This window comes from Molossus molossus, unplaced genomic scaffold, assembly GCF_014108415.1.
Source record: "Molossus molossus isolate mMolMol1 unplaced genomic scaffold, mMolMol1.p scaffold_m16_p_12, whole genome shotgun sequence".
In the NCBI taxonomy this organism is placed as follows: domain Eukaryota; kingdom Metazoa; phylum Chordata; class Mammalia; order Chiroptera; family Molossidae; genus Molossus; species Molossus molossus.
Genome location: NW_023425347.1, coordinates 66,438,041 through 66,461,086, shown reverse-complemented (window position 1 = coordinate 66,461,086; position 23,046 = coordinate 66,438,041). Strand labels below are relative to the sequence as shown.

General features: G+C 38.1%; 1 protein-coding gene and 1 pseudogene across 8 annotated transcripts in view; one reads left to right on the top strand and one right to left on the bottom strand.

Annotated features, from left to right (window-relative positions):
• Nucleotides 1-1,695: 1,695 nt before the first annotated feature.
• On the top strand, nucleotides 1,696-2,133 carry LOC118626774 (annotated as a pseudogene).
• Nucleotides 2,134-13,472: 11,339 nt separating this feature from the next.
• The window catches only part of EPS15 (epidermal growth factor receptor pathway substrate 15), a 155,859-nt gene continuing 146,285 nt past the window's right edge, over nucleotides 13,473-23,046 (bottom strand). For 7 of the 8 annotated variants that reach the window (XM_036256498.1, XM_036256495.1, XM_036256500.1 and 4 more), the window contains 4 exons: nucleotides 20,881-20,957; nucleotides 18,967-19,129; nucleotides 16,517-16,701; nucleotides 13,473-13,987 (listed from right to left, as the gene is read on the bottom strand). In XM_036256498.1, coding sequence (XP_036112391.1) covers nucleotides 13,841-13,987; nucleotides 16,517-16,701; nucleotides 18,967-19,129; nucleotides 20,881-20,957 — 572 coding nt within the window. In that variant the 3' untranslated portion in view covers nucleotides 13,473-13,840. The remainder of the gene's footprint in view (nucleotides 13,988-16,516; nucleotides 16,702-18,966; nucleotides 19,130-20,880; nucleotides 20,958-23,046) is intronic. The other variant, XM_036256501.1, reaches the window with a different exon arrangement.

The window sequence follows — 23,046 nt, the reverse complement described above, 5'->3', positions numbered from 1 at the left end:
TCACAACTCTTTGGTCCATGGGCCAATACTCTAACAACTGAGCCAAACTGGCCAGGGCCCAAAAACAAATTTCCAAAGTCAAATATTGAGTCATCAGTTCTATACTTTCTTCATATTCAACGCCCCCCCTTTTTTTTTTTAAATGAGTACACCCAAGTTCCTTAATCTCATGCTGTTCCAACATGTAACAAGCTAAAACCACACTACCATGACAATCCCCTGGGTTCCTTTCTCCATCCTGATTTCTTTCTCCTACTGGTCCTCAGACCACCTCTCACTCCCTCCTGACAGTCAGTTACAGGGATCTATGCCTTACCCAGCCAGTCCCTCCTCCATCTTTCCAATCAGTCCAGCCCACACCCCTGATCCTGGAGCAGCATGGACAGCTTCCATGTTCTAGTTCTGACCCTGCCAGACGGGAGCAGGGAGAGGGCTTGTGGGCAGTGTTTATAAAATCGACAGTAGGCACAGTGGTGTCCTTGGCCTTCACCTTCACTCGCCACTCACTCTCTGACTCACCCAGAGCAACTTCCAGTCCGGCAAGCTCCATTCATGGTAAGGGCTCTACACAGGGGTACCATTTTGTGTGTGTGTGTGTGTGGTTATTAATCCTCATCCGAGGATACTTTTCCTTTTTTTTTTTTTTAGATAGAGGAAGGGAAGGAGGGAGAGAAACATTCATGTGAGAGACATTGATTGGTTGCCTCACACATGACCCTGACTCAGGCTAGGGATAAAACTTGCGCCCTGGCCAGTTTGGTTCAGTGGTTAGAGCGTCGGCCTGAGGTCCTGAGAGACCCGGGTTCGGTTCCCGCTAAGGGCGCGTACCTCGGTTACAGTTTGTCCCCGGCCCTGGTCGGTTGTGCGGGTGGCAGCCACTCGATGTGTTCCTTTCACATCGATGTTTCTCTCTCTCTCTCTCTGTTCCTCTCTCTCCCTCCCACTCTACCTGAACAAAAAATGGAAAAATGTCCTTGGGTGAGGATAAAAAAATAAATAAAAAAATAAATAAAATCTGTTTAAAAAAAAAATAAAAACAAAAACTTGCAACTGTGGTACATGCCCTTGACCAGGAATTGAACCCATGACCCTTCAGTCCCAGGGCTGATGCTCTAATCACTGAGCCAAACTGGCCAGGCCATTTTAAATATTTTATACCATAGTTTTACTGTACTTTTTCTATGTTTAAATACACTTAAATACTTCCCATTATGGTACAATTGCCTACAGTATTCAGTGCAGTAACATGCTATTCAGGTTTGTAGCTTAGGAACAATAGGCTATACTATACAGCTCAGCCATGTAGTAAGCTATACCATCTAGGTTTGTGTAAGTACACTCTATAATTTTGTGCAATGATGAAATTGTCCAATGACACATTTCTTAGAATGTATCCCTGTTGTTAAGTGGTGCATGGGTGTAACTTAGTCCTCCCAACTTCTGACTCCAGAAGAAACAGAAAGGAGAGGCTGAAACTAAGCCCTTAAAAGTCTTTCTATATACATTTATTGAGGTGAGAAAGAAAAATGTGCAGGGTCTTTCAGCAAAGACACACCTTCCCCTCCATGAGATAATCTTTATATTTTCAACCTGGATATATAACATTATGCCCTACATTTCTTACTTGGAAAGATGTTTAAAAAAACAGTGATGCTCTTCCCTCTTGCAGCCATCGTAGAAGTGCCAGCGGTCAAAATGAAGTTCAATCCCTTTGTGACTTCCGACCGGAGCAAGAACCGTAAAAAGCATTTCAATGCATCTTCCCACGTTCGCAGGAAGATTATGTCTTTTCCTCTTTTCAAAGAGCTGAGACAGAAATACAATGTTTGGTCCATGCCCATCCGAAAGGATGATGAAGTTCTGATTGTTCGAGGACATTACAAAGGGCAGCAAGTTGGCAAAGTAGTCCAGGTTTACAGGAAGAAACATGTTGTCTGCATTGAACAAGTGCAGCGAGAGAAAGCTAATGGTGCAACTGTTCATGTGGGCATTCACCCCAGCAAGGTGGTGATCACTAGACTGAAACTGGACAAACAGCGCTGAAAGATCCTTGAACGTAAAGCCAAATCTCACCAAGTAGGAAAGGAAAAGGGCAAATACAAGAAAGAAACAATTGAGAAGATGCAGGGATAAAGTAATCTTACAATTTTCATTAAAACTTAAAATGAAAAAAATCAGTGATGACCAGCTGGTGTGGCTCAGTGGACAGGGGGCGTGCAAAAAGCAGCCAATTTATGTTTCTCTCTCACATCGATGTTTCTCTCTCTCTCTTCCCCTCTCTAAAAATCAATGAAAACATACTTTAAAAAAAAAATCAATGACTTTCAGACATTTTATCTTGTGACCCCCACAAAAAAACAAATTCTATTTCATGATTTTGAAAATGCTACTCATTATCATACTGAAAAATTTGATTCACTAAAGTGATTTCATGACCCAACTAATGTATTACAACCTTTAGAAAAGTATCAAGCTAGAGAATAAAGTTTTGGATACTTTAAAAGGATTTCATACTCTACAGTCAGATTAGGGGTGCCTTCATTTCTTTAAAGTAGTATTTTCTCAAGATTTGTTTAAAAGGAAGAAAACCAACTTGCATGTTCAAGCCATTACTGATTATAAACACCAACCAGAATTAAGGTTATGAAGGAAAAGCCTTCTGAGGCGTTAGAATTTTAACCTGAGTCTGATGGGTATCAGGGGCATCTTTTATTGTAGGAATGATATGGACAGGTTTTAATTTTAGAAGAATCTGACTGCAGCATGAAGGATGGTTTGGAAGCCTGAAAAAGAGATGGTGAAGACCTGAAGTGGGGCAGTGGCACAGACTGGAGATGGCAAGAGATTTGAGAGAGATTTAAAAGCACAGAATTGTGCCCTGACCAGTTTGGCTCAGCGGTTAGAGCATCGGTCTGCAGTCCAGAGAGACCTGGGTTCGGTTCCCGCTAAGGGCGCGTATCTTGGTTGCACTTTGTCCCCGGCCCTGCTTGGTCATGAAGGTGGCAGCCACTTGATGTGTCCCTTTCACGTCGATGTTTCTCTCTCTCTCTCTCTCTCTCTCTCTCTCTCTCTCTCTCTCCCCCTCCCACCATCCCTCCATCCCTCCCTCCATTCCACTCTATCTGAACAGTGAAAAAAATGTGAGGATAAAAATAAATAAATAAATAAATAAATAAATAAATAAATAAATAAATAAATAAAAGGCAGAATTAAGACATGATGATGATTTGAGGGAGAATGGGTCAGGGAGAAGGCCTGGCACACACACTCAACAAGTAAGATGATCAACGAAAGGGTGGAATCAGAGCCCAGCAGCTGAGATGCTTCACTAAGAACTCAGACACTGGGGAAAGTAAAGTCTGCCTTGGACGGAGTTAAACTATAGAATCCACATACAATGGATGAAAGCAAAGATAAGCAAAATCACTCCAAAGAGACATCATAGTACCCAACCAGCCAAACCAGATTGTAAGCTGATTAAACATATTAATCTAAAAAGTGTACTCATCAGAGGGATCCAGGCAGCACTGACCGGCGAACGAGGGGTCTCAGAGGCAGAAGGCATCCAGGCACTGGCAAGGGGAGGTGTCTGTCTTGTTCAACCAACTGTGGGTATTCCAAGCCCTGTGGCAACTTTTTTATTTTTATTGATCTTAGAGAGGAAGGGAGGAAGAGAAACATCGGTGTGAAAGAGAAATAAAGATCAGTTGCCTCCTGTTTGCGTCCCAATGGGGGATTGAACCCACAACCAGGGTATGTGCCCTGACTGGGAATTGAACCTGCCACCTCCTGGTATATGGGACAACACTCCCAACAAACTGAGCCACAAGGGCCAGGGCCCCCATGTCAACTTTTGCTGGAAACTGACTTTCTTGTCTCTACATGAGTCCCTATGAACTTGCTTAATGGGAGCTGTTGTTTTTTTTTTTATCCTTACCCGAGGACATTTTTCCATTTTTTGTTCAGACAGAGTGGGAGGGAGAGGAAGAGAGAGAGAAACATCAACGTGAAAGGGATACATCATCCAGTGGCTGCCACCCGCATGACCAACCAGGGCCGGGGACAAATGGCAACTGAGGTACGTGCCCCTAGCGGGAACCAAACCCGGTCTCTCTGGACCCCAAGCCGATGCTCCAACCGCTGAGCCAAACCGGCCAGAGCTTAATGGGAGCTGTTTTACTGGTGAAAATTGGGTTTCTACAATTGAAGGTCACAGTTTGGACCCCACTGAATTCACTAAAGTAATGGACGCCTACATGAGGCCTCCTGGAAGACTGTTTGCCTTTTTTAGTCAACAGAGCCTTGATATCAAACAGGGTATGGTCCTGTGAGAGGTGTACTATTTTTATTTCAACAGTCACCATCTATGCTTTTACCAATGATAGGAGCAGAATACTGTGCCATCTTGTAAACACCTCCTCTGGAAAGCCTTCCTCAATCCTCTAGGCTAGAACTATTTTCTCCTTCCTCTGAGTGTCCCAGCATCCTGATCATAATCCTCAGTAAACAATTTTGTGAGATTAACTGTAGGTAGACGTCTATCTCCCTTATCATACCACTGTTCACAGGGCCCTCTTACGAGTCCTCTCTTGTTCCTGGCCCAGAACACAATACACCTTAGTAAAGGTAAATGAGAATAACAATGACTTTCTCACTGCATTTCCAAAACAGACAATATAGAGCTTTTGGAGAACAAGAGGTGTATTGTAGGTCCATGCACCAGAAGAATTTTAATGTAAGGTTTTTTTTATTTTGTTTTAACAGAGCAGAGTGATTGAGCATAGGTTCTGGGGCCAGCTGCCTGGGTTTGAATCCTAGCTCTGGCACTTTTCAGCTCTGTGATTTGGGGCAAATTATCTAATCTTTTTTGTACCTCAGCTTTCTCATCTGTAAACTGGTAATAACAGTACCTAACTTAAAGGTCTGTTATAGAGATGAAAATGAATCCATATACAAAAATGCTTCCAACAGTACTGGCACAAATAAGTGCTTTTAGCTCGCAATTATTATTTTTATAAACTATTCACAAAAAATATTAGAGGTGCTTTACACTATGAGGGAGAATCCATAGGTCAATCCACAGAATGACCAGGTGCCACAGCATTACAAACTAAATGAGCAGATTTAATAAAACTCACAAGTTAGCCTCTACTCCAGTAGTTCTCAAAGTGAAATCCCTGGGCTAGCAACTGTAGCATCACCTGGGAACTTGATTTTTTGGTCCCACTCTCTACCTACTGAAATCAGAAACTCGGGGAATGGGGCCCACAACCTGTCTTTTAACAAGTCCTCCAGGTGATCTAGATGTTTGTGAACCATTTCTTTCCCCTCACCACCTACCTCTAATCAGACTCTAAGGGCTGATAACTCTCCTGAATTGGTCCTGTTCTCTCAGGCCTCAGCCACAGCCACATTTTAGATCCTGAGCATCTCACTTAAATGATTCCAACAACCTTCATCTGCTTTCCTTGCCTTACCTGGTTTCCTCCTAAAACAATCTTCCAAATTACTACCGATGAGATCCTTCTTACACATAAAAACACAAATACTTTACTCTTTTGCTCACAGACTACTTAAATTCTTGCTGCTTGCTAGCACATTACAATCCCTGTCCTACCCATTTGTCATTATACATAACCATGGCCTCTACCTAGAATGACCTGTCCCTTCATCTGTGAGGCAAACTTGAAAATCTACCTTTTTATTTACATATTTTTGTATATGATAATCTTTATTGTAATTCACAAATATATTAGAAATGGACCTTTAATAAAAGACATCTAGGTTGTCATGGGCTTCTGCTTTATTTCATTTAGCTATGTAATTAGAAAACCAACTTTGAAGGTTAAAAAGGACAAGTAACATCTTAGTTTCAATTTTTCACCTCAGGGATCCTGAAAGGGTTTCTGGGCCTCCAGGTCCAAGGACCTAACTGTCTTAATAGACTTGCCCATACTCAGTGCCTTCTGTAATTCCTTATAAATTTCAGTGGATCACCTGGCCAATGGAACACTCTATTACTCTATCAAGTTTTTTTTAAATTTATTTTTGTTACAGATGTTTCTCCCTTTTTCCCCACTGATTCCCCTACCGCCTCCCTCCCCGCCCTGTCCCCAGCTTTGTTGTCCATGTCCATTGTTCATGCATACATACATATAAATTCTGTGGTTTATCTCTCCCCCACCACCTCTTCTGGGGATTGTCAGTCTGTACCCCACTTCCACATCTCTGGGACTACCCCATTCCTCAGATTGTTATGTTCATTATATTCCACAAATAAGTGAGATCATATAATACTTGTCTTTCTCTGTTTGGTTTGTTTTGCTTAGGATGATACTTTCCAGGTCCCTCCATGTCGTCTCAAAGGAGAAGAGATCTTTCTTTCTTACAGATGCATAGTACTCCATTGTGTATATGTACCAAAGCTTTTTTATCCATTCGTCTACTGATGGATATTTGGGCTGTTTCCAGATCTTAGCTATTGTAAATAGTGCTGCTACGAACATGGGGGTACATATATTCTTTCTGATTGGTGTTTCAGGCTTATTAGGGTATATTCCCAGAAGTGGGATCACTGGGTCGAATGGAAGTTCAATTTTTAATTTTTTGAGATAATACCATATTGTTTTCCATAGTGGCTGCACCAGTCTGCATTCCCACCAGCAGTGTACTAGAGTCCCCTTTTCTCCACACCCTCGCCAACACTTGTTGTTTGATGATTTGTTGATAGCGGCCATCCTGACAGGTGTGAGGTGATACCTCAGTGTTGTTTTAATTTGCATCTCTCTGATGATTAGTGATGTTGAGCATCTCTTCATATGTCTCTTGGCCATTTGTATGTCCTGTTTGCAGAGGTGTCTATTTAGTTCCTCTGCCCAATTTTTTTTTTTTTAATCCTCACCTGAGGACATTTTTACATTTTTTGTTCAGGTAGAGTGGGAGGGAGAGAGAGGAACACAGAGAGAGAGAGAAACATCGATGTGAAGGGACACATCGAGTGGCTGCCACCGCACAACCGACCAGGGCCAGGGACAAACTGCAACCGAGGTACATGCCCTTAGCGGGAACCGAACCCGGGTCTCTCAGGACCGCAGGCCGACGCTCTAACCGCTGAACCAAACCGGCCAGGGCCCTCTGCCCATTTTTTAATTGGGTTCTTTGTCTTCCTTTTGTTGAGTTGTATGAACACTCTTCTATATTGGAAATTAACCCCTTATCTGACATATCATTGGCAATTACGCTCTCCCATATAGTGGGTTGCCTTTCCATTTTCATGATTGTATCTTTTGCTGTGCAGAAGCTTTTGAGTTTGATGTAGTCCCATGTGTTCATTTTCTCCTTTGTTTCTGTTGCCTTAGGTGATGTATCCGTGAAAATTCTGCTGCGTATGATGTCTGAAATTTTGTTGCCTACAGTTTCTTCTAGGATTTTTATGGATTCATGAGTCACATTTAAGTCTTTTATCCATTTTGAGTTTATTCTTGTGTATGGTGTAAGTTGATGGTCTAGTTTCATTTTTTTGCATGTAGCTGTCCAATTTTTCCAACACCATTTACTAAAGAGGCTGTCTTTACTCCACTGTATGCTCTTGCCACCTTTGTCAAATATTAATTGAGCATATTGCCTTGGGTCCATTTCTGGGTTCTCTGTTCTGTTCCACTGGTCTACATGCCTGTTCTTGTGCTAGTACCAGTCTGTTTTGATTACAGTGGCTTTGTAGTATAACCTGAAATTTGGTAATGTGATCCCTCCTACTTTGTTCTTCTTTTTCAAGATTGCTGTGGCTATTTGAGGTCTTTTATGGTTCCATATGAACTGTTGAAGTATTTGTTCCTGTTCTGTGAAGTATTGGTATTTTGATGGGGATTGCATTGAATCTATAGATTGCTTTGGGTAGTATGGACATTTTAGGAATGTTAATTCTTCCAATCCATGAACAAGGCATGTGCTTCCATTTTTTTATATCCTCCTCTATTTCTTTTTTCAATGACCTGTAGTTTTCTGCGAATAGGTCCTTTATTTCTTTGGTTAAGTTTATTCCTAGGTATCTTAATTTTTTTGCCGCAATGGTAAATGGGATTGTTTTCTTAGTTTCTCTTTCAGTGAGTTCATCATTGGTGTATAAGAATGCCGTCGATTTCTTGACGTTAATCTTGTATCCTGCTACTTTGCCAAATTCATTTATTAAGTCTAGTAAATATTTGATGGAGTCTTTGGGGTTTTGTACATATAGTATCATGTCATCTGCAAATAATGACAGTTTCACTTCCTCCTTTCCAATTTGGATCCCTTTTATTTTTCCTTCCTGTCTGATTGCTGTGGCTAAGACTTCCAGTATTATGTTAAATAAGAGTGGCAGAAGTGGGCATCCTTGTCTTGTTCCTGTTCTTAAGGGAAATGCTTTTAGTTTTTGCCCATTGAGTATGATGTTGGCTGTAGGTCTTTCATATATGGCCTTTATTATCTCAAGATATGATCCCTCTACTCCCACATTGCAGAGCGTTTTTATCAGAAATGGATGCTGGATTTTGTCGAAGACTTTTTCGGCATCTATTGATATGATCATGCGGTTTTTATTTTTCATTTTCTTTATGTGGTGTATCACATTTATTGATTTGCGGATATTGTACCAACCTTGCATCCCTGGGATGAATCCCACTTGGTCATGGTGAATAATTTTTTTGATGTATTGCTGGATCTGATTTGCTAGTATTTTGTTCAGGATTTTGGCATCTATGTTCATCAGGGATATTGGCCTGTAGTTTTCTTTCTTTGTAATGTCTTTTTCTGGTTTTGGAATTAGAATTATGCTGGCTTCATAAAACAAGTTTGGAAGTCTTCCTTCTTCTTGAATTACTCTACCAGTTTTTAATACAGATCTGAGAACTTGCATTTCTGTCCTCCCATTCCTTTTTACTCCAAAGGGCAAACACTATCTTCCAAAAATAGTATCACCACTTCACCAACTCTCCCTGTCAAATAAAGGACCCAACATTGTCAACTGCCAAAAAGTTAGGTGAGATTCCTCTTCTCTCTCCAAATCAAGTTATTTGGAATCTTAAAGCATATGAACGCAGATCAAAACTCCCCTTGCTTCCGCCCCCACTCCCCGTGCCCCCTGGCCTTTTTGTATGTTCTTTCCAGAGCTTTGCCAACACTGAATTTTTTTTTTCATTTTTGCTAGCCTCATGATTTAAAAACGCTTCTTCCTTTATTAAAAGCAAGGTTGGTCAGCTCCCCTATATACTTACTTATCACGTAGGGTAGTATTACTAACAATGGTTGAGGGCTTTCATGTCAGAAACTATTCTACATCCTCACTATTTACAATAGCTAAGATCTGGAAACAGCCCAAGTGTCCATCAGTAGACGAATGGATAAAAAAGCTGTGGTACATATACACAATGGAGTACTATGCAGCGGTAAGAAAGAAAGATCTCTTATCCTTTGAGACGACATGGAGGGACCTGGAAAGTATTATCCTAAGTGAAATAAGCCAAGCAGAAAAAGACAAATACCACATGATCTCTTATATACGTAATATAATGAACATAACAGTCTGAGGAATACAGTAGACCCAGAAACATGGAAGTAGGGCACAGACTGACATCCCTCAGAAGAGGAGGTGGGGGGGTGGGGTGGGAAGAGATAAACCACAGAACTTATATGCATGTATGCATGACCAATGGACATGGACAACTAAGCCAGGGATGGGGCAGGGGTGGGGTGGGGAGGGGGGTGCCAATGGGGTAAAAAAAATAAAATATCTGTAACAAAAAAATAAATAAAAAGTTAAAAAAAAAAATAAATAAATAAATAATAATAATAAAAAAAAACTATTCTACATCCTGGTAAGAATTACATAGGAGAATGAATAGGAAAATGTTATATAACATGCCACATGCTATGTGTAGTAGGTCTGTTTCATTAATCCTCAAGAGCAGAGATTACATGTATTATTCTAATTATATTTCTCCTTTGGCTTCTCACCTTTTTTTTTTTTTAATTTTTTTTTTTATCCTCACCCAAGGACATTTTTCCATTTTTTGTACAGATAGAGTGGGAGGGAGAGAGAGGAAGAGAGAGAGAAGGGAACATCGATGTGAAAGGGACACATCGAGTGGCTGTCACCCGCACTACCCAACCAGGGCCGGGGACAAACTGCAACCGAGGTACATGCCCTCAGCGGGAACCGAACCCGGGTCTCTCTGGACCGCAGGTGGACGCTCCAACCGCTGAGCCAAACCGGCCAGGGCGGCTTCTCACCTTTAACAAGTATAAAAGTAATGGTTAAAACTCTGGAGCCAGTTCTCCTGGGTTCAAATTCCAGCTCTGCTGCTTACAAGGTAGATAACTGTGGCCTAGTTAGGGTTCCTCTTCTGTAAAATGTAGACAACAATAGTCTCCCTACATTATATGGTTACTATTGTTGTGAGGAGTAAGTGGACTAATAAATGCAAAGCATTAAGGATCCTGTCTGGAACTTAATATATGTTACTTATTATTATTTATCATGTTCTGTTCATAGCATTTCCTATAAGCAAAATTTTTTTCACACAAAATGAAACAAAGCATGGTAAACTGGAAAAAGTATCATGTTTTAGAATCAGGGAGACCGGAGTTCAATTCTTGGCTCATCTACTTATTAGCTGTAGGTTATAAAGCCCATTATTTTAACTTTTTTGAGCCTGTTTTCCCATTTCTAAGATAGAGGATAATTAATACACCAGTTAGGGCTCTTGTGAAGATTAAACAAGAAAACACAGATAAAGTGCTTAGTACAGGGCTTCACATATAATGTGCATTCAATAACCAACAGCTATTTTCACTATTAATAATAACATGACTGAATTTTAAAAATTAAAATACAGTTGGCCCTTGAACATGGGGGTTAGGGGCACCAACCCCCTCACGCCCAACCAAACCACCATACTCAGTAGAAAATCACAGATAACTTAAATCAGCCCTTCGCAGATATGATTACTAACTGCAGATCAAAAATACAGTTTGAGCCCTGGCTGGTTTGACTCAGCAGTTAGAGCACTGACCCAAGGACTGAAGGGTTGCAGATTTGATCCCTGGTCCTGGTTGAGGTTGTGTAGGAGGCAACCAATTGATGCTTCTCTCTCACACCAATGTTTCTCTCTCTCTCCCTCTCTTCCACGCTCTCCAAAAAGCAATAGAAAAATATCCTCAGGTGAGGATTAACAACAAAATACAGTTGACCCTTGAACACAATGATTCAAACTGCATGTGTCCACCTGTATTATTAAAAAGTTGTCAAAGGCAAATCCTTTAGAACAATCTGGTATTATGATGTTCACTAGATGAGGAAAATAAAGCTCAGGGAGACTAAATAACTTTTTCAAAGTCATCCTTCTCTAAAATGGCAAACCAGGGATTCAACTTCAGGATTGTATGAAATTGTTTTACACTACAGTGGCCCCCTAGAATCCATGTCATAAACCCTCATTCAACAAATATGTTTATTCTACACCGGGTACTATCTCAAGCACTTTACACATACACCTGATTGTATACCTACCGCTCCTTGGGCACAGCACCGCCATAACAGAGAATCATGCAAAACTCCATTTCAAATAAGATGTATGGATAGTATGTTTTATTATTACTTAAAGTTTATTGTTCTCATAGTTACAGGCTACAATTTAGAAGTTTGAAACATAAAAGAAAATTCTATAAAGAGAGAAACCTGAACAAGTATGTAGAAGATAGTTAACACTTTGTAAGTGGTGCCACATGGATCTCAGGAATACTTATCTGTCCTTTTTAAGCACAGGCTCTGGAGCCAGAGTCAACAATGTAAAATATAATCAAAAACAACTCTAAGACATTCATCCTACACAAGTGAGCATAAAGATAGAGATATATATTTATATTTATATAATATATACATACTTTAATATAATAATGGTCCACTGAGTATATATATTTTAACAAAAGATAAGAATTCATGTAATCCAGTTAAACATACATAAGATTAGGGTACACTTATTACATCAAAAGTTGGTGTTTATAAGTTATAGATATTTAATATTTTCCAGAGTGTTATTTTAATTAAGAAAAATATTTTTCAAACATCAGTTCATTTAACCAGTGCAAAAGAAGGTTGTTCAAGTCGACTTACCTTTTTCCTGAAGTGTAAGGGGAAGAAAAAAACCCAAAACCGCTACCTATCACAACTCCCAACACTACCTTCTCAATCAACTTTTGCATATATCCTTGGTCACCGGATTAGTTTATCAAAATTAAAGCCTTATGATTATGATTCAGCCCTTGCTTCGTATGCATGACTTTATGCTGAACTGTTTCAATTTATAAAAGTAGAAAAAAGTTAGCAGTGCAAGAAAGTGGTTTAAGTTTGTCTTAAACTACAGCAGTCCAATTGTGTGTGGAGAGAAAAAAAGCACCATTTCAAGATGAAGTGAATTGGGTATTTTGGGAATTTATTCATAGGCCAGGGAATATGTTACTCTGGTTAACACAGATCAACACCACTTTAACATGGTGACCAGAGAGACTTTACATTAGTTTTTAGGTGCATTTTTCTCTATCTTGGTAAATAGGTATTCAATATATTACCTAAGTCAGTAACTGAAGTTAAAAAAATTAAGGTTACAATTTACAGCCCATTTCACAGTCTATTTCAAATTCAGCTTGTTTGCTAAGTCAGTTTTACAGGATACAGGCTTTTAAAATATGAAGAGTTCTAATAATTTGGCAGGTCTCTCCAAAGTAAAAAAAACAAAATTTCTTTTTTTCTTTGCAAGCCTGCCAATAGGCAAAAAACATGAAGAAAATAAACTATTTTAAACCACAAAGATGGGCAAAAAGCAATAATATGATTGAACACATGTCACTTTTTTCATTTGTATTCAGCGAGTTTTTACATTTCAAGTAAGTGAGCCTTCATTAAAGAAAACAAAAAAATATATATACAAAAAGTTAAAGTACCTTCCAGTTCTAGCTTGCTAAAGTTTCTTCTGCAAAAGTAAAAAAATAAACCTGCATGAACTAAAAAGGACAGTGCCATAGCAATGGCAGAACAACTGGCATGTTACAATTTCTGCCTACCTTCTATTGATGGGTATAATTTAGGTGATACATTTTCTCCACTGTCTAGCACTTAAAATTATGGAGAGGTATCTGTTTATCTAAAATACTTTAAATTCAGGAAAAAAATTAAATATATTTCACGTTTTTATTTATGAAAAGATTGAGTCTGAAGCTGTAATTTAAAGCATTCCTTTTTCAATAGTGAAGTCAATTTATGCAAAATATTTTTCCTTATCTATAAAAAACAAATTAAATAGTATTATGATTCTATGGAAACACAAACATGCACTTTAAACTAGCCAATCTGCATTATCATAAAAGAAATAGGATGTTCCTTCCCTTCCCCTCCCTCATCCATTTAAATCAGGGAGAATACTGCACATTTTAAGAACACCACTGGCTATCATCAGAGTAACTTCAGAACAAGGGTAGCACAGGGGTGAAGCTATTTTCTCTATACTCCAGAAGGAGAAGCTTGGGTGCTCTAGCTTTACAAGTCAGAGTAGCAGAGGCAGGCAAAAGCGCACAGTAAATGCACACCAGAAGAGGGACCTAGATGAAGCTGTCTGACTGGGTTACTGCTTTTCCAAGGGGGGCAAAAAGACAAATCTGAAATGAATTAAAAAACAACTTTTGTCACATTTACAGGAATCTCAAACCTTTTGTATTCCCATGCTCATAGGTAGTTTCGATACACACTGTAAATAGCTTCAGTATTTAGGAAGAAAAGTATTATCTGGTTGACAAAGGACAGGAGAATTCCTCATGCTTCTGAAATCTCAGATTTGCTGAGTGCAATAGCCAGTTCCAAGTCTTCTTGTTCTTGCTGATTCAGTCGGGCAAGCCTCTGCTCTTCCTCTCTCTCACTTTCCCTCTTGGCCCATTCAATCATATCTTCTTCAGAGGGATACTACAATGTAAAAGACAAATGAATGAATAAATCAATAGATTAATGAGTAAAACAAATAAAAAGAAAGGAAAAATAGTTTTTTACAAATGACATTAACTATTTGTTTTACTGGAAGGACTCTGGGAACAGTCTTCTTACTTATTAATTTTTTCCCCCCTGAAAACATCATCATTTAGTTTTACCAGTTACTAAATGTGATTTTATTTTAAAAATTAATGCAGTTTACTATAGAAAGTCTATAAAACTAAACATCAAAACATCACTTTAAAAAGTATATGCTTAAGGTGAGTTAGTAAATTTACAAACGGCAGAGGGCTAGCCTTTTTATCTAATATAAAACATCTACTACTTCATCTTTAGTAAGCATCCTCACATGATAAATCATTTTCAACTTAATCCTGCTGGTGATTCCCTACCTTATCCTAACATTCAGGTACAAAAAAACTACAAAGCAAAGAATATAATGATTTTGCTATACATAAAGTAGGAGTACTAGGTATGCTACACAAGGTGCAGACAAATTTTTTTTTAATGCATTATTGAGATTTTGGCAGGCACTGAGAACTTTTTGACCCAGTCTAAATAAAACCTTAACTGGTAATTAAGTCAGGGAACTATTTTTATCCATCCAAAAAAGCAATCTCGGCAGATACCAAATAAAAAAATTCTTGCTTTCAAGTTCTGTCATATAGAGGAATACCATAATAGAATGACTATCATAATACGATGAAATGAAAGAAATTGTCAGTCTTTTTAAGAATGATAGATTTTCCCCAAGGAATTAGAGCGACTTTAAAATTTTTAATACTTAACAAATCTTTCATAATAAAAAAAGACACTTTTATTAAGAGCTGCTTATATCATATCATACTGAGATTCTGGAGTATGAAATAAGCAAAATGCCTCAGCTATTGTTCAAGACTCATTCCAAACAGGTTTTGACTTGCTGAAATCATATTTAAGACTAAATGCCACAAACTGTCAGAAGGTTATTTTATATTAAGAGGATTATAATCTAAGAAGAGCAATTATTGATTCTATGCTTGAAACAACTCTAATTCCATCTAACATAAGTCAGTATAATTCTAACATTCTATTTTTCAATAATTAAGATACTGATTCCTATTCTGCTCCTTCATGTTCGTACGAAGCCACTGGTACTTAGAGTACAGATTCAAAATCTGGTTAGCTATTTAATTCATCTGACTTAGTTGTATGCAGATTCCTGCCTACATTCTTTCTAACTAGAAATGGGATAAAGTAACCCAATGCTAGCTACACTGAAGGTGACATTAGGAAGATTGGTCAGGGTTATCCGGCCACTAGATCTCCTACTTCCAAAATCACCTCAAGGGCTTAAGGTGGTAAGCAGAGAAAAATTCCTTTATTATAGAATAGTCGGCAATAATGAAAGTCATTATCACTGAAAAATAATCTTGGAAAAGAAAACTTTATTAAGCTACACTAATAATTTTATTTTTAAAAAAGCCTTGTTTCACCCGGCTGGTGTGGCTCAATTGGTTGAGCGTCAGACCCATGCACCAAGAGGTTGCCTTCTCGATTATGGCAAATGCCTGGGTTGTGGTGTGGGCTCGATCCCCAGAAGGAGGCGTGCAGGAGGCAGCCAACAGATGTTTCTTTCTTATTGATGTTTCTATCTCTCTCCCCCTCCCCCTTCCTCTTTCAGAAATCAATAAAAACATTAAAAAGAAAACAATTTTAAAGCCTTGTTTTTTATTGAATAATGGTGGAATATGTTATTGTTTTATGTTGTTCCAGAGTGACACCTCCATAGTTGGCTTTCTCATTTCTGTGATATTATAGGCTCTGCCTGTGCCATCATCACAGCATTGTTCCATTTGTTTTTACTGGCTACCTTAGTCAGCTCTGGGAGAATGCAGAGTAAATACGGAAGGCTAGTGAATTAGAGCCCTCCAAACAATTAGATTTGTCTAACTCTTGACAATTGTATTTATTTCATAAAACTGACATTTACATTAAAAAACACTACTATATAAAACCAGAGTTTTATTTTCTATTCAAAGAGAGTCCCAGGCCTTATCCTGTCATATAACAGCTATTGACTGGTCTCCAGAAATCTAAAAAGCTTTATACACAAACACACATACACAGTTACAAATACACAAACTCATTATTGGCCTTATTCATCCAGTGGGCAGACAGCAAATAACTGTCTAATGGCCCATCATCCATAACAACTTACAAAATAATAACTGTAAGGGTTTTATTTATGTTGTTTACCCAGACAAAGAGAAAGGTTTACAAAACAGCTGGTATATATCACAAGAACTAAAACTACTAAAATCATTTGTGCAATGAAATAATTTTAGAACCATCCTAACAGAAACAAACAAGTTTTGGTTGGGGAAGAATAAAGATCACTTTTAGTATGTTAGTAAATTTAGTTGGAATGATACAAATTTGGCAGATTCCAAAGTAATCTTTGAAAAACCCTTCAAACTGTAAATGGAAAGATTCTCCCCCAAACAGCCCATTCACAGTACTTACAGCACTGAAGTTAGCAAAATTGCTTGGGTCAGCCTCTTTACTGGTAGTGGTAGTAGTAGTAGAAGTAAGATCGCAAAACATATCGGGATCTTTTTCTTTGGGGCTATCATTGCCTGGGAAAGGCTGAAATGGATCATTCAGTTTAAAGGGATCTGAAGAATCCAATTTGTTGATTGGTCTTTTCCCTGGATCAAAATCATTACAATTAACTCAACCAGCAATATGGCAAACACAAACACACAAGAACATGAACACAGAAAGCACTGAAGAACTGCGGGTAGGGGCAAGGGGTGAGTGCCTAAAATACATTCTCAAAACTGTCTTAAATGGCGACACCAACAGTCTATCCTCACATTTTTCACACATAACACCTCAACTACATTCCAACTCCATGTAGGTAAATAAAAAAATAGCAAAGAGGAAGGAGATAGACCAGGACTACTATTTTTGCCTGAGAGTAAACCTTTCTTCCTCAAAAGAGCATGTTCCCAAGCAAAGAGAGAAGAAAAGATATAACAGGAGAATGACAAAGAATATCAATGGCCTCTGCTATTATAACCTCAGCCTGATATAGTAATCCACTCGTGGCAGTAAGGGCAAATGACCTTTGCAAAATGCTGATATTCTTCTGATTTTTCTCTGGATCTATATATAATACCCAGGAACATAAAATTAAAAATTACCTTGCCATCTACAGTATATCAAACTGAAGAATAAAGAGAGTATTTTGAAGCACAGGACCTAAATCTTTATGTTTGCTGACAAACTACTTTTTTTGACCAAACAACAGCATACTGTTGCTCATTAATTCATCATTTTCAAACAAGTTCTCAAATTTTAAAGTCTTAAATTTAGTACTTCTTGAAGAAAAATAATAGGTGTTAAAAATCTTCAAATATATAGTTTTCCTAAAATGTGTTAAACTGGTAATAGCAATCATATCAACAGAGTATCACTTTTTTTTTATTTTTTTTTTATCCTCACCCGAGGACATTTTCCCATTTTTTTGTTCAGGTAGAGTGGGAGGGAGAGAGAGGAATAGAGAGAGAGAGAGAAACATCGACGTGAAAGGAACACATCGAGTGGCTGCCTCCCACACGACCGACCAGGGCCGGGGACAAACTGCAACCGAGGTACATGCCCTTAGCGGGAACCGAACCCGGGTCTCTCTGGACCGCAGGCAGACGCTCTAACCGCTGAGCCAAACTGGCAAGGGCAGAGTATCACTTTTAACAGCTTACAAAATATGTCATTTCATACCTCAGTGGATCCTTACAATAGTCCTGTGAAGGTGGGCAAAATTAGAATTACTGCCACCATCTAACAGCTCAGACAGCTGAGGCTCAGAAGTTACAGTCAAAATCACAGAGCTAGTCACAGCATATCCAGAATTAGAACCCAAACCTTTGAGCTCCCAGTCTAGTACTCTCTCCAACAAACCATCCTTTAGTTGATATTTCTAGAGTGAGACATACTCACTAGGCTGAAGATGTAAAGCATTAGTATATCATTTTATTTAGGACTTTAAAAAAAACTTTCACTATTGGCATTATACAGGTCTAAAAACTGAATCAGCAAATTGACTCTTACTTGTTTAATATAGTCTGACAACCTTATCTTCTAGCAATATATGATATAGGCTACTTTTCCTTGAAAGATAGAAATCACTTGTTTACCTGATTTTTCAACAGATAATTGAGTATTAACAATTGAATATGCAATTTCTTTAAATTAAAGAAGAAAAAATAACCTTCTGAATAAATACCATAGAGAGATTATTATGAAAAGACAAGAATAGTAATCTACAGCTGCTCTGGCTTAAAATTTCCCAAGGAATGATATATGATTAAAAGAACAATTTACCAGATGTGTATTTTCACACAACAGCATAGAACCACAACTACTCAGGAGACTGCTTTTTTTCCCACTTCTCATGAGCTTTATCTTCATTAAAAAACAACACCCCACCCCTAGCCCCCTTGTCTTTCGATAGTGCTAAAGATAGAAAAAATTTCAAGAATTTACTCCTGGATCCCCCCAAAAATAACTTTTATAAATTAAATAAATCTCTTATTAGGTAATTTCTTCACATTTGTCAAGAAAAGAATGGGACTTCAAACTAACCTTTTTTATAGAAATTAATTAAAACATCAAAGTGCAGGAAACTATCGTTCAAATGGCAATCAATGTTACTGCCTCTCTAAAATGATTTAAAAAGAAATTTGCTTGTGCCAGAAGAGTAGTTCATGATAGTTACATATGCTGGCCTTTAAGGCACATACTCTTATTTGGTATCTGGGTCAGAAGAGAGGATAGCAGCAGGTTTCTGCCATGTTTTCTTGACTTGTTTTGTTTAAGGCCCTTTAGATAAGTCTATAAATAAGACCCACACAATATTTTAAGAAAAAGAAAAGCATCTTGTTAATTTAGGAAAGGTACCAACTCCATACCAGGTGGTGGAGGGCAGGGCCTTGTTGGAGTTCCGATCTTCGGTGGCAGGGCAGGGGGTACATCTTCATTTTTGACTGGTGCTTCCTCCAGCACATTTTTTGTAAGGACCACATTGCTGGCAGAGTTTGGTGTGGCTGAACTAAAAGGATCTTCACTGTTGACCTTTGTTTGCAAAGAAATGTTTAGACATGGTTATATATTGTATCAACCAAACTGTATATGGCCATATAACATTTGGAAGAATGGTCTTCAGTATTATGCAGCTTTATTTATTTCAATTTTGAGCAATTACATTTTAACTTTTGCATTCAGGGCCAAAGGGAGAAAAAAATTTTTATTGTTCTGTATGAGTGGTGATTATAATATCACTATTTTTTTTTTTTTTTTTTTGGTTTGAGAAGTATGTGTGGTCATTGCAGGGCCTCCTGGCCCCACCAGTGGTCAGAGCCATCCCCCCACTCTAGATGACAGTTGTTCCAGTGTCTCGGGTCTTGGGGGTGTTCACATCTCCAGTCCTGGCCCTCCTGCTACAGATCATACCAAAACAAGCCAACTTTGGATCAAGATTTGTCAAGCTTCAGGCAATACAAAGTCACAAACAACCTGAGGCGATTTTAAAAGGACTATATATCTTCCCTCAAATGAATATCTGATCTGAATAATAAAAAAAAAAAGATTCCACACTTTCCAATGATCTTAAATATAAGAAAGATTTAATAAATGCCAAAGAAAATGGCATCTTAAATATTAAAGACAACTTGAAAGTCAGTTTTTATTTTTTTATTATTATTTTTTTTTATCCTCATTCGAGGACATTTTTCCATTTTTTTGTACAGAGTGGGAAGGAGAGAGAGGAAGAGAGAGAGAGGGAAACATCGATGTGAAAGGGACACATCGAGTGGCTGCCAGGGACAAACTGCAACCGAGGTACATGCCCTTAGCGGGAACCGAACCCGGGTCTCTCCGGACTGCAGGCGGACGCTCTAACCGTTGAGCCAAACTGGCCAGGGCGAAAGTCAGTGTTTAAATCAAACTGATCCCATGGAATCATAATTTGAGTCTTAATGTGAGTGTGAAGACCCTGTCTTTCTAATGCATGGAGTAATGAAAGATTCACTTTTCTATAATACATCAGATGTCATGATTTTAGCTCTATTTTGGCCAATGTTTTTCTGCAGTAGCACTATTGACATTTGGGGTTGGCCATAATTCTGTGTTGGGGAGGGGTTGGGCAGGGCATTTGTATGCAGGATGTTTAACAGCATCCCTGCTCTCTATCCACTAAATATGAATAGTCCCCCTACCTAACTGTGACAACCAAAAATATCTCTAGACATTGGCAAATGTTTCCTGGGGTTGGAGGAGGGAGGAAATAACACCCAGTTGACAACCAATGACACAGACTCTAATTTAACTCTTTTGGCTTCAGTAAGTCCTAGAGCTACAATGGAAAGTAGGTAGTAGATCTATAAGTGCTAGACTATGTATATTAATTATATTAATATAATCTTAACAGTCTCAGAACAAAAAAATCAATTAACCAATGCAGAGAAGATAGAATGAATTCCCAGATTATACAGCTACTGACCCAGACAATTAAGAGGAGAAAAATGTAGTTTAATTGGAAGAAACATATTTAAAAAGACATAAGACTCTTAAAAATGAAGTTGTTGAACTAACTTGTCAGTAGAAAACTATAATTACCTATATCATCACCATTGTCTTTATTAATGGAAGTATGTATGTCTACTTTAATTATATCTTATCCTTTATTTCTATCTGAAATCAACATTTGCTGTGATTTATTGAAATCAAATTGCAAAGTCTGTGAGAGGATTATGTAATTGAAAGAAAGGACTACTCTTTTGGTGGAAACAGCATATTTTACCTTCCCACTAATCACTTCGGATTACCTTTGACAATGTGCTGAAGTCAGCAAATCCATCTTCAAATGATTCATTTCCAAAAACAGAAGCAAAGGGGTCTGTGGCTAAAACGAATTAAGAAAAATCAATGCAATAGGTCAGAAAGACATCAAATTTCATGTCCTCCTTTGGCTGGTAACATTTCAGACAGGTGAAAAATATTTATCCCAAATATTGTTTCCTGAATTTCTGAATTAAGTCCACAAAGACAGTGAGCATACTGATATCCCAATAAGATAAATGCATTCTTTTGTATAAATCAACTGATGAATAATGTAAGATTAAAAACAGGTAAACTAATTCTAGGTAAAGCATTTATGACTTTGGAATACATGTCATATAACACAGCTCCCATGCATTAAAAATATTTCTAATAAAGACATCAATAAGTAAAAAAAAGCAATGCTCCATTAATTCTACATTTCACACCTTTCCTTTAAGGCCCATTTTGAATACTACTTCATCCACAAGGTTTGAAATAACCTAGGCATCACTAATTCCAAGAGCAAGAAGTGATTTCTTTCTTCCTTTGTGGCACTGATTGCATTCTAGTTTGTACTATAGTTATCTATGATTGGTATATTACCTTACTAGATTTTAAGGTCCTCAAAAACAGGCAATAAGTCTTAGCCAATGAAAAATGAATGGTCAAAAAACATCTGCTGACCATATAGCAAATCCAGGAAAATAAAAAAAATATAGTTCCTACCCTTGGAAAGCTGTCTAGTGAGAGAGATGTCAACAAACTATAATAAACAATCTTAAATGAGCTATTTGAGATATGAAAAATCTATTGTAGGAGTCACGAACTGTCTGGGAGAATTAGGTCAAGTATCAAAGAAGCCATAATATTTGAGCTAGGTCTTTTAAATAAGGAATGGAATTTACCAAATAGATGAAGGTGAAGGGAGAAAGAAACCTATTCCAGGCAGAAGGCACAGTAATTGCAAAAGCAATTACTTAGCCACTGTTCCACAGGCATGAGAAATTATCTGTTCCATCACAGTGCACTTACCACATGGACCAACATTTCCAGTTGGAATGAACTGATCTACATTGAGATAGGCTTCACCTGTTCAGGCATAGGGCTAACAATAAAGTCAAAGAATGTTTATAGAAATGTTTGCTTCATATAGGAAAGTAAAAAGAAATGAAGGGAGGAGGGGAAAGGGACCTACAAAAGAGAGGGTAAGACAGAGCAAGCAAAGAGGTGCAGAAAAATTCTCCTTGTCCTTCCTTAATTAATCTTTACATCAAATCAGTTTTAGAACAGTGTGCCTACCCATCTATTTAAATGTGTAAAGTGTGCCTTTACTCTAAAAATAAGTATACCATAGACATAAACAGAAGACTGGCAAGGAAGGTATACAGGGGTGGACAAAAGTAGGTTTACACGAAACACAGAGTTTCTTCTTGTATTATTATTTAATAGTTATTGTACTATTTCTATTACAATTGTAAACCTACTTTTGTCCACCTCTGTGTATTATTTTTGTTTGCTTTGTCACCAAGACAGTCATGGGGTGAAGGAAGTATAGAGGGGTGGTTAGACACACAGAAAACCAGTCCTTTGGGGATACCAACAACTCTGAGCCTGAAGAGGATTTTGAAAGTCCAGGGTTAGAGGAAATCCTATAGCTTTAGCTATGAAAGATGCTTTATTACTACTACATATCTGATGAGTCCTACAGCCTGGGGCCCCGCCTAGTCATTGGTGTTGTTTCAGGCTTTCCTTTCCTTCTCCTCCTCTTCCAGTTATTCCTCATACCATAGCAGCCAAGACAATCAGGGTGCAGATGTTCTCAATTGGTTTACAGGCGATGAGGGGAAAAGGAAGTTGGGTTCATTTCACTGGAGGAACTGAAAAATCTGCTTCATGCATTTTCTCTGCCATTGTCCCACAGCCTTTACAAGAGTCATAACACGTGTGGCAATAGTGCTGAGTTAGGTCAGGTTTGACTGAAATTTTGTGGAGTGTACACCGAGAAAGAAATGAATAAAAAAAAAAAAAACCATGACAGCACATGAAGCATATGCTACTGTAGCTTACTAGAGTTTTTCTGCACTTTCTTCATCAGAATAAATGACCTATTCGGCTTTGGTCCAAACACTGGGAAATGTATCCTGGATGAACAACAAAGCATTTTTGTCCAA